A 12,609-nucleotide genomic window follows, 5' to 3' on the forward strand; every position below is an offset into this window, starting at 1 on the left:
TATTTGGTATTGACTTTATAGCTGCTTTTGCATTAACTACCATTTGCTTTCCTTTAGTGCGACTCATCTTAACAAAGTCCTCCATACGGCGAGGTAGTTGTGTATGTGTGCAGATATAAACTATTACACAGGTGGTAGGCAGATATCAGAGATTATGTTATAATCCTCACCTCAGTAAAGGGATACGTTTCCACTGCACTTTCTAGTAGTAGAGCAGGATTATTATCTGGCAAGTGATGGGTTTTCTGCTGGAATCAATGCAGCTCTCACATATACTCCTCCCCTCTATCCTTTGTACTGCTTCTGTTGGATGTAGCAGAGTTAGGAAAGCACTTTATTTATTAAAGGTTACTTCAGCAGAATAGTGGATATTTCCACTACAGTAGTTAGGACTACTGCTGTGGGGACGCAATTCAAGGCTTGCTTTTTTTTCCCCTCAAGTCTCTTCACCCCCAGTGATTTTCAGGACTCCATGTGTCCCAAGATGGCCACTGTAACCATGAGGGGGAAGAGTGTGAACACTTCTGCACTTCACAGCACTCACCCCAGGCCTTGGATATGCTAGCTGTTGAAGTCAGACCTAGAGTCTCCTACCCCGATGGGAGCTGTCAGAGAAGCAGGAGCAACAGCAGGTAGCTCCTACAGCGTGTTGGCTCTCTCATCCGTACACGGCCAGATTGAGTGGTGCAGTGGGACTGATGCTAGTAGCGCCACTTAGCGGTGTGAGTGCTAAGGGAGCAGTGCGGCCAGCGGCTGTGAATCAGGTGGTCTCTGGAACGGTGAGGACGGAGCTCGTCGCTCTTGCTGCCTCACTCCATGGCACCGGAATTTCAGAGAGCTGCTTTTTATACTCACTGGGTGCCCCATTCCAGCACTGCGCTCATGAGACATCAGAGCATGCACACAACTTGACTCTCTTCTCAAGACTTTGTATCATAGTAGGTGTATGAAATCTTGTATTTTACAGTTCAATATTATAATTTGAGATACATATAGTACGGATTTTTTTGTTTCTGGGGGAAATGGTAAAAAACTGTTTCACCATCTTTTTTGGATTTTTTTTATTAACTTTATTCTATGGGTTAGTGCAATTATAACATCAAGTTTCTAGAGATTTTATGATGAATTTAATGTTTATTTACAATATTAAACTTTAAACAAAAAAAACTCATTTTTCTATGGACAGAACTGTAGGAGGGCTTGATTTTTGCAGGATCACCTGTAGTTTTTATTGATACCATTCTGAGTTACATACGACTTTGTTTACTCTTCATTCCTGTTTTGGAAAAGGGAGATGAGCTTGTTTATAGTTTTATTTTAGTGGCATATACCACGCTGGATAAATGTCATATTTTATCGTACAGCAGGTAGACATTGTTGTGGCAATACCAGTTGTGTAGTTTTTAGGTTCATTTATTTTTTTCTATATTTAAAGTATTAAGGAAGAAAAAAACTAAAACACCTAACTTTTTTTTTTCTATAAAAACATTTAGATGTCACAGTCAGCAATGACTGTGGAATTTGCAGGGTTATACAGCATACAGAAGTGATTATGTGAATAGACGAGCACTTACTCATATAATCACAGGTAGTCATCTGCTCCCTCTTTACTGCCTCTCTCTCTAAAAACTGCACACAGACATGACATCTGTTAATTAAATTGTTTTCAGAAAGAGAAACCACATAATCTTGTAGGTATGATCCCTTTTAATGGCTAACAAAAATACAATGTTATAGCAAGCTTTCCAGCCAACTTAGGGCTCTTCTTCAGGCATAATGAAACAGATCCGGGCATATATACAAATATACACACACGAAAAGGAACGGACGTAATGTGATTATTTTGCACTTAAAAGAATACCAGACAAGATGAGTAGAGAAGTAAAAATCTGTAAATTCAGCATTCCTGACCCCACTTCAAACAGCAGCTTTATTAGTGATACCAAACAAGATTCTTGGCTTTCAAATGACACCAAAAGCATGACAAGTAGCGCTGACTGAACAGATGCCATTTCAAGTAGAATAAGCTCAGTTTGTCCTTTTCCTGTAGAATGAGCTCTGTAAGAGGTAAATTGGTGTGTTTTGGTGGGGGGGGGGGGGGGGGGGGGCTGGGGTTGTAAAAAAAAAAAAAAAAAAAAAAACTTTAGTGATTAATTAGAATGACGACTGCAGATCAGACCTATTTCAACATCATTGTCTGACCCCACAAATTCCAAAAGACACCCTTCAAAATCTCATGAAAAGAAGAACAGACCTCTCAGCTCTCCGGACATTTAGGTAAAAAATTTTATTCCTCATAATAAATGATCATTGAGCTGTTTTTCTTAGATTAACAGCAAAAATAAAAAGGATACAGACATCTGGGTGTTACCGGTTGGTTGTCTGTGTCTAGCCTACATACTCCCACATTGTGTAATTAGAAAGGAGTGTGAGACTGTTAGGGGCACACCCTTTTGACATGGGGAATGGTAACACCCAGTTGTCAATTTATTCCCTTCCTTGAGGATCAAAAAAGTGCAGTTTCTTATATTCAAAATATATGCATTTGGGGCAATAGACCTAGATTATTTTGCTTAAGGACTTATTTGCAAGGTGTGGTCTGGCTTTCTTTGTGCTGCACATCTGCAAAAAGCACAGCAAAATATGCAATCACACGCTAGATAAGGCAGGAATGTATTATTTCTCACTTCTCATTTCATAGCAATGAGATCTGAAAAATGACTTCGAACTCGGTCATCTCGTAGATCAGACCAGAAAATAACTTGAATTTTTTGTTTTATTTATCCGATCATAAAAGTTTCACTATATAACATTACAAACTGTTACAATACAGTGTAGGCATGTTTGACTTTTTGGCTCTCAGTATGATGCTCGCTATAACTTTAAAGAACAAGTATATAAGTGACACTTTGAGGCATCTTAAAACGTCGAAATAGATTTTGAATATTTTCCTTCAGTACCTTTCACACAGAAAGGAGTTCTCCGCAGGACGCAAAGAGTTTTTTAATTAGTGTGAATATTGGTGCGTTTTTAACTGTGCAATGCATTCTGTGGCACATCTTGTTGATTTTCTGGTGGTTTTTCACGCAAACTTGAATTAGATCTTCTGCACGTTAGAAACCTGCAACAATTCTGCAAGACGTCCTTAATTCCACAGCAGAAAAGATTTTCTGCTGCAAAATTTAATGGTTTTAAAGTAAAGACCTCCAGATTGTAATAGGTGTGGAATACAAGCCCCACAGAAATTACATTGCGATTCAGAAACAACTGCATTGACCAATTCCGTCCCATGTGAAAGATCCATTAGTACTTGCTTACATCTGCGCTAGGGCTTTCCATCCCTTTTAATTCTGCTTCTATGCTCCAAAAATGGAATACAGAATTCAGCATTTCTGTTTCATTCCCTATTCATTTTCATGAGTTTCAAAGTAAACAAAAAGGCTGTATAAAAAATAAAAATAAAAAAAATATCAAAAGAAATCAATAGGACAAAAAACAAATGCTCAATTGGGTTTCTCTCTTCAAAAACAAAACCGAGATGGAAATCCCTAACGCAGATGTAAGTGAGCCCTTAGATGCTAAGCGATAACTGCTATTATTTAGAGGTCCAAAGCCTGAGGCTGCAATTGAAGCAACTGATAAAAATGTTAACTTTTTTTCTCATTTGTTTTCTATGTACACTGAACTACATTTTAGAGTCTTCTTGCAGGTCTCCTTTTATAGAGTACATAACACGCAGAGAATCTCTGGAGGTCAGCCCATTTAACAGTTTTGTTAAAAGAAAATCCTTTTAATATATTTCTGCATAAATCCTTGTCAACTCCTGCTACACAACATGGAAATAAAATGAAAATATATAACTTTTAATGAAAGGCACAAATGTAAAGCCTAAAATATAAAATCATACACATACCTAAGCTATGAAAAAGAGGGGAAAAAAAAGCTTTTCAATCCTCATATTGGAAAAACAATTTTGTAGAATCACATTGGTTTTATATACAAGAATTATCAAACAACAATTATACAGAAGCTGAATTTTTTGCACCCAATGTTGTATTGATTAAGGAAGCAGCACCTGCCTGTATCTGAAATGACTGAGCAGGTACAGACTGTGTCACTGGGCTCCCAGTTAAAGTTTGCTGAGCGTGGACAGGGACCCGGACACTGTGGGCCAAGATAGCAGGAGCTGAGGGAGCTTGCACTTGAGGTACAGACTGTGTCATTGGGCTCCCAGTTAAAGTTTGCTGAGCGTGCACAGGGACTCGGACACTGTGGGCCAAGATAGTATGAGTTGGGTGGGCTTGAACCTCAGGTATAGGTTGTGTTACTGGGCTTCCAGGTAAAGTCTGCTGAACATGCACAGGGACCCGGACACTGTGGGCCAGAATAGTAGGAGCTGAGGGAGCTTGCACCTGAGGTACAGACTGTGTTACTGGGCTTCCAGCTAAAGTTTGTGGAGCGTGCACAGGGAGCCGGACACTGTGGGCCAAGATAGTATGAGCTGGGTGAGCTTGCATCTGAGGTACAGACTGTGTTACTGGGCTTCCAGTTAAATTTTGCGGAGCGTGCACAGGGATCCGGACACTGTGGGCCAATATAGCAGGAGCTGGGTGAGCTTGCATCTGAGGTACAGACTGGGTTACTGGGGTTCCAGTTAAGGTTTGCGGAGCATGCACAGGGAGCCGGACACTGTGTGCCAAGATAGTAGGAGCTGAGGGAGCTTGCACCTGAGGTACAGATTGGGTTACTGAGCTTCCAGTTAAAGTTTGCGGAGCATGCACAGGGAGCCGGACACTGTGGGCCAAAATGGCAGGAGCTGAGGGAGCTTGCACCTGAGGTACAGACTGTGTTACTGGGCTTCCAGTTACATTTTGTGGAGCGTGCACAGGGAGCCGGACACTGTGGGCCAAAATGGCAGGAGCTGAGGGAGCTTGCACCTGAGGTGCAGACTGTGTTACTGGGATTCCGGTTACATTTTGTAGAGCGTGCACAGGGAGTCGGACACTGTGGGCCAAAATGGCAGGAGCTGAGGGAGCTTGCACCTGAGGTGCAGACTGTGTTACTGGGATTCCGGTTACATTTTGCGGAGCGTGCACAGGGAGTCGGACACTGTGGGCCAAAATGGCAGGAGCTGAGGGAGCTTGCAGATGAGGCGCAGATGGTGTTACTGAACTACCAGGTAAAGTTTGTTGAGTTTGCTGAGGGACCCGCACGTTCTGGGTCAAGATAGGAGGATTTGGGTGAGCTTGCATCTGAGGTACAGGCTGGGTTACTGGGCTTCCAGTTAAAGCCTGCCGAGCGTGCACTGGGATCCGAACATTCTGGGCTAAGATAGCAGGAGCTGGGTGAGTTTGCACCTGAGTTATTGGAGTTTGACGATCCGTTTGGGTCAGGTGAATTTCATGGGTCCGTCCCTGTAGCTGTTCAAATGCTTCTTTAGACAGAGTGACAACATGCATTTGATCAGGCAGCACAGTCTGGACTCTGCTTTCTATCAAATCAATATTGTGAATCGATTGAGCTTGTTGTTGGTGTGATGCCACTTGTAACCCATGCAAAACAGAAGGTTGGTGAGCTAACACTGCCAGATTTGCAGCTTGGTCAGCAATGGCTGGAGATGCTTCAGCAGTGACAATACTAATACCCTGGCCATGACCTGACATGAAGTTTAGGTTATGTACATTGTCTGTGACCAGTAACTGTATTTCTTGTGCATTAGGATTTGCTAACTGATACTTCTGCATCTGCATCATTGCTTTTATTTCTTCTTTAACTCTATTATAGGGGGCTGGTGGTTTCGGCTTTTTTTCTTTGCTGTGGGATTTTATATGTGCCTTGAGATTGTCCATACGAGTGAATTTCACACTGCAGTTTGGGCAGGAAAATGGCTTATTTCCAGTATGTAAAGCAAGGTGTCGCCTTTTGGCACTGGAATCCCCGAAGGCTTTCCCACAAATGTTGCAGGAATACGGCTTTTCACCCCTGAAAAGAAAAAAAAAAAATAGAATACATCACATGCTATTCGTTTTAGTGAGCGTACTATGGAAAACTTTTCACGAACTGGTATCAAACATGAGATAGCCTAGTTCAGTGGTGGCAAACCTATAGCACGCGTGCCAGAGGCGGCACACAGAGCCCTCCCTGCTGGCATGTGACACTGTTGGCCGTTCACCACATTAGTGAATATCGGCAGGGGTGCTGCGGCTCCCCTGCCGGTATGCCCTCGTCAGCGCTGCTAGCGGCGCTGATCCTGGCGCACACTGACGCCAGTGTGCAGCCAGGACCCTCCCCCCCTTCCCTGAAGTCTCCTTTTTGGTTTTGTGAGAACAGGGGGAGGAGGTGTCCGGCAGTACACTGACATCACAGTGTGAACCTTGGATCAGCGCCAAGCAGAGGAGCAGCGGGGCTTCAACAAGGAGGAGGAGGCAAGTATGTGGGTCTCAGGCCGTCACCATTACCGCTGGGGGCATGTTTATACGTGGCAGAAATGCTGGCAAATTCTGCAGCATTTCCACATTCAAAAAGCAGCCAAAATCAGTTTGGGCACTCGGTCTCTAAAAGGTTCACCATCACTGACCTAGTTCAACAAGTTGACACTTCACAGTTGTGCTGTTTTTGTTACTGATCACAAGTTGAGTTGTAAGAAAAATGTCCCACTTCTATTTTTTTTCCCCCTCACTGAGTTCCCTGCGGCCAGCTTATCGACGCGGGGAACGCAATGAAAACCCGCCCGTGGACAGGCAGCCTTAATATTTTTTATTTTGAAGCTGAAATATGTACAGTACATTTCTACCAGTAAAGCTGCCCTGATAGGCATGTCCAAAAACAAATATGTTCAACCAGTAAAGCATGTCAACTATTGATTGCTATGGTTTATTACTGCCAACTGCCTCCATCAACTACTCGATGCCTTACCTACTCATTTGCCTTTTCCACCTTTAGAGAGTGACATGAGGTGCCAGAAGAGTTGTACTAAATAAGAGATATCAGACAATGTTCTTCCTTATGTTATAAGCCACGTACAGCACCAAGTAAGGTCTGTGCTATTGGATGTCAGCAGAACACGAAAATCAGTTTCCAATTTATTGACTTGGTAGGACACAATTTAAGGCTCTCTTTATAGCACTGTCAGGACTTAATCTCTCCCCAACTCCATAACATAAATATACGTCATGTAGTTGTGAAGGGTATGTGAAGTGGGCGTGGGAGAAGAATCAACGCTATACTGGCTGTTTCTGACCACTAACTGCCGCAAATCACATCTGATAAGCGCGGTTAACCATTTAAATGCCGTAGTCAAAGTTAAACACATGTCTAAACAGTGGGAGAAGGGAACCCCTTCCGCTCCCCAGCAGCGTGATCAGGGAGTGCCGTTGGGCTAGCATGGCAGCTTGGAGTCTACTGAAGGCTCCCAGGGCTGCCATGCGTAGATGCCCATCAAGTCATATCTGTGTCAGGGTTTCATAGGCAACATCAAATGATCAAGTTTAAGTCCCCTGTGAGTACTATAATAAATGTGTAAAACAAAAGAAAGAAAAAGTCCTCACAAAGCCAAATCGTTGAAGAAATAAATTTTAAAAAAGTTACGGGTCTCAGAATATGGCAAAAGAAAGCAATTAAGAAAAAGTGTTAAATTTACTTTTTAAAAAGGGTTAGAAGGCGTTTCCTAGTTGTAAATCATTGATAGTCTATCCTCAGGCTTGGTTATCAATATTAGATGAGCTGGATCCATCACCAGTAACCTCCACCAATCAGCTGTTCTCTGGTCTGGTGAACCCATGCTCAGAGCAGATTTCAGCAGGAAGCAGACTGCTCCATTCCCATTGCAGTGGTCCAGTCTGGTACTGCAGGCCAAGGACCCATCGCATGCTGGACTACTACAGTGCGAATGAAGATATCCACTTCCTGAGGTTAAACCATCAATAGTTTACAACTTGGCAACCCCTTTAGGTTCACAACAGAACCATGACGTTTATGCTAAATTGGTTTCCAACAGATCCCAGTGAGCCTCATTGACTTCTAATAGGGTCTTGCCTGTTCTATAGTATTTCTGAAGGCTGAGAGAGGCCTGCAAACGGTGCTATTTCTGTAAAGAAATACAGAAGAGAGAACCTTTTATAACATATACATGGGTAAGAAAGCAAAGACTAAGGCCCAATGCCCACGGACGGAAATTACTCAATGAGATTCTGCACAGCATTTCCACCGTTTCCATAGGATTTCCATTAGTTTATGCAATCCTATGCTAACAGCCGTGATTTGGCCGCGTGACAACATGCGTGGTATTAAAATCTCGGCATGTCCTATTTCTGTGCAGGCCTCACAGAGGCTCACACAGAAACATACTTGCTGACGTGCTGGCTCTGCGGATGCGCGGCTGTGCGCCAGCTGGCACATCACAGAGCGGAGAGAGAAGATGCCAGACAGTTAAGCAGGGGGTCAATGCAGGGGCACAGGTTGCATCCCACTGTGAGAATCTCACAGTCAGAACCTGACCTGGCCGTGGGCATGAGGCCTTAGGGTACTTTTATACCTAGTGAGAAATCGTTGGCTTGAGCAAACTAAAAAACAGTGAGCTTGTTAGCTTGGGCGGACAGTTGATAAAAAAATAAACAATTTATCTTTGTTTAAGCAGGGTCGCTCAGTTCTCTGCACCAGTGAATGAGAGCCACTGAACGATCGGTGTTTAAACCAAATGATTAGCAAACAAGCCAACGGTTACTTTTTTGTAACTTTTAAATTCGACCGCTCCAGCGATTTCGTTTTGAACGGTAATTGCTCTGTGTAAAAGCAACCTTAAAATTAAAGCCAATTGCAAACTTGGTTCTATTCCCTAACAAACATGGCAGGGGACAGTGCCAAGTGCCCCAATAGTGACCCCTCTCTATTAGCTAGATTAGAAAGCAACACCCACTGTGCATTCACTTTAACTGAAAAGCCCTTTAATTTCAGTCAGTGTAATGGAAGCTTAAAGGCGGGCGGGCCTGTCATCAGAATTATGCCCTCGAAGCATTTGGGAGAACACATGTTGAGACATCTTTTCTTCCCCTTCATAATCTCTTCATTAAGAAAATGAAGTTTAATCCAATGTGAAAATTAGCTGCCAATTGCTCTAATACCATTGAAGAAGGTTGAAGAGGAACATAGGATTGTCTTAATGCAAGTCCTCTACCAAGCGCTGAACGTGGCGATAATAGATTGCCTCTAACTGAAAGAACTGCATATGAAGGCAGCGTAAACCATGCGAGGGCCTGACCACGCAGTCTCTGGCTCCGTGCCTTTTGTATATGGAGTTCTGAATGGTTTTCCAGTCTGACCACATGTATGATGTTCTGAGTTTGGGTACAGACACCCGCAGTCAGGCTGGAACACACTTCAGAACCCCGTATGCGAAATAAACGGTGCTAAAAATGGCGTGGTTAGCCTCTTAACATTGTAAGTGACCATATATGAAATGTATATTACCGATGTATTCTCATGTGTGTGAGCAATGAACTTTTAGCAGTGAATGACTTTCCACAGACTTCACACGTGTACGGCTTTTCACCTGAAGAACAAAACATAAATAATTCAGAAGGGTTTCCAACTTGTTGATACACAGAACTCAAATACAGTGTAGAAATAACATGAGCAAACATGACAGAGGGAGCTTTACAGACTGCAATTACCGTATGTTACACATTGCCTAAATAACTGAGTGGGAAAGTGAAAGCCTACATAGCGGTGTGTGCAGAATAGGTTTAGTTTACAGTAGTCCTATTGAAAAGGTTAGTATGTCTGCCATTTAAAATGCTGCACAGTAAGCATGCTTTCACACGCAGCAACTTTATGAAAAATGTCCATGACTTTTTCAAAACTCAGCATGTTCTTTATATGCCTTTTTTTTGTTAAAGGAAAAAAAATATTTACTTTCCTAACAAAAAACAAACAAAAAAAAGCAGAGAGATAGAGAGAACACACTAAAATTCATGGCTTTTCCTTTAACAAAAGAGCCAAAAAATAAACTTGAGAAACTTAGTTTTTTTAGTCATTGTGACAAGACTACCGGACGCTCTAAGACAAGGTAGCAATACTGTTCCTGTGTAGGTGGGCAAAAAAAAAAAAAAAAAATGTAATTGTTAGATGAAGACATTTATGCCACAAAATATTGCATAAAAGTGGGTTAACAGTAAACGAAACTAGACTCTTAAGGGTGAATGCAGACGGTCAGGTCAGATTCTGACTGCAAGAATTCTTACAGCGGGATGTGACCCTTGGATCATCCCCTCAGGTGTCTTCTCTCTGCTCTGCATCGGCTGCCGCACATGTGCAGAGTAGAGCAGGAGTGTCAGCAGTGACGTTTCTGTGCGAGAAATAGGACATACCGCGATTTTGTTAGCGCGAGAGTTTTCACGCATCAAATCACAGCCGTCTGCATAGGATTGCATAAACAAATCCTATGGCAGCGCGCAACTGCGGAAATTCTGCGTGAAATCCCACCGTGAAATTTCCGCGCGTGTGCATTCAGCCTTAGGAAGAACCTATTTTAGGCCTTAAATGAGGCAACCTGAGTTAATATGATAGCCAAGGTGATAATTAGCAAGAGAGCAAATCACTATTTACCTACAAATTACATTTTTGCACTGAAACAATGTCTCTAAAAGTGCTATCTAATAGTGGTCTCCATTCCTTCTATATTGCTGTCCATTGCCTATTGTCAAGTGAAAGGATAAAAGGGAAGAGGACGCCAACTTATGCTACGCATAGAAGTCTATGGAGAGCAGAGAGGAAGGTGAGGAAGAGACTGAGGGAAACAAATTCATAGAGACATTACTGCGAGAGCAAATGGTGAGTGATTTACAGCTACTGGGATCACATCTAGTGCTTCTCTAGTGAACTCTATGGTGAGGTTATTTCTGTGTGTGATTCAGTTCAGAGAACTGAAAATTTTACATACAGCCTGCAGAGGGGAAAACTAATAAAAAGTCCAGGAGTCATAATGGCCAGTCAGTTATTCCTCATGTACACACAGATGGCAGCTTACTTTGACAAGTTTTCTGAAAGTGGAGGTACACTAAGGGATAAAGCATTTGTTTTTTCATCGACGCATTCCAAGAACCATAGTTTACAGTTTTTAAAATATTTAATCAATATAGTCGTATAAGAGCTTGTTTTTTGCAGAAAGTTATATACTCCTATTTTGGGGTACACAAGTTATTAGCTATTTAATGGTAAAAACAGCAATTTCAACAACTTTTTTCTTTTTTTAATGGCACGGTATAATAAGCATTTTAACTTTATTGTATTTATTGTTATGGGTGTGACGATACTAAATATATTATTCTATTAACTTCACCATTTCTGCACGAGATGTGGATTTTTAATTGGGGCAAACATTTTACGACACTTATTTAGTTACATTAAAAAAAAAGTTTAGTTTCCTGTATTGCAGCCATAACAGGATATCGGCACTCCACGATCTCCTCACGGCGGAGTGTAATTAGGGTACCAACCCTACAGTCCATATTAACTGTGGCATCTAAGGGGTCAGTCCTGGCCATTGCAGTAGGGTCTCAATTGAAGGTTAGAGTTGAAACCTGCTCTGTATGATGTAAGCACAGCTTCTCAGCCCATGCCACCCCACAACATAAATGTTAAAGTGTGCAAAATCAGTCAAAATTTCGATGCAGTTACATCAGTGTGAGAAAGCGTGAATGCCCATTATGAATTCTATCAACAATGGAAAAATGTGAACAAAGACAGTTAAGTGAGTTTTCCCACTTTGTGTGTCAGTATGGCATGTGGACATCATAGAGCCTCTACTAACCACACAAAGAGCTGCTGAAAAGATGTTGTGTATGACATTTGTCCTCCACTCTTACTGCAGAATAAATGTGGACTCGCCAGCCATAAGAGGAGCTACCAACTAATACATACTACTTAATTATTTTACATATAAAAAAACCTTTTTAGGCTGAAAAAGAAAAAAAAATTGTGGTTCACACCCTAAATTTATGAGATTGAAAAAAAAATTAAAAAATGATTATATGAAATAAATAATATACACATATATATTTTATATATAGATTATTTTTCAATCTCACTAATTTAGGGTGTGAACCACAATTTTTTTACAGCCCGAAAAGCTTTTTTTTTTTTTTTTTTAAATGGAGCACATATATTCATATAGGAAAAACAGCTGTACCTGTATGAGATCTTAGATGTTTTTTTAACTGAGCAGCGTCCATGAACTTTCGCTGGCAGATTCTACACTCTTGTAACCCACCACCTTATATTAATGAACAAAAAACACAAGTATGTATTAGAACAGAAAGTTATTCTATAAAGTGTGTTGAGTGTTAATAAGGCACATTTTAGCTTTCGAAAAAAGAGTTAGCTCAAAACATTCATGCCCCCCAAAAAGTTTGGAAATGTAATTGATGAGAGTTCAATTCATGCCAGTGACCACTGCGCCCAAACTGTACCAGAGTATTAGAGAGCTTTTTTTAATGTCCAATACAAATTTTGAAATTGAAGCGGTATTCTACTGTCTCATAGGCTAGTTGCAGCGTGTGAAGGAAACGGATTTTAAAAAAAAAAACAACTATTGCCTAAAGGTGTCCGGCCACA

General features: G+C 41.5%; 1 protein-coding gene across 2 annotated transcripts in view; it reads right to left on the reverse strand.

Annotated features, from left to right (window-relative positions):
• Nucleotides 1-2,758: 2,758 nt before the first annotated feature.
• Nucleotides 2,759-12,609, reverse strand: part of ZBTB24 (zinc finger and BTB domain containing 24) — a 34,381-nt gene continuing 24,530 nt past the window's right edge. The window contains exons 5-7 of one of the 2 annotated variants that reach the window (XM_066607636.1): nt 12,185-12,268; nt 9,466-9,547; nt 2,759-5,982 (exon numbers count right to left, since the gene is read on the reverse strand). In XM_066607636.1, coding sequence (XP_066463733.1) covers nt 4,020-5,982; nt 9,466-9,547; nt 12,185-12,268 — 2,129 coding nt within the window. In that variant the 3' untranslated portion in view covers nt 2,759-4,019. The remainder of the gene's footprint in view (nt 5,983-9,465; nt 9,548-12,184; nt 12,269-12,609) is intronic. The other variant, XM_066607646.1, reaches the window with a different exon arrangement.

The sequence above is a fragment of the Eleutherodactylus coqui genome, chromosome 1 (assembly GCF_035609145.1).
Source record: "Eleutherodactylus coqui strain aEleCoq1 chromosome 1, aEleCoq1.hap1, whole genome shotgun sequence".
Taxonomy (NCBI): domain Eukaryota; kingdom Metazoa; phylum Chordata; class Amphibia; order Anura; family Eleutherodactylidae; genus Eleutherodactylus; species Eleutherodactylus coqui.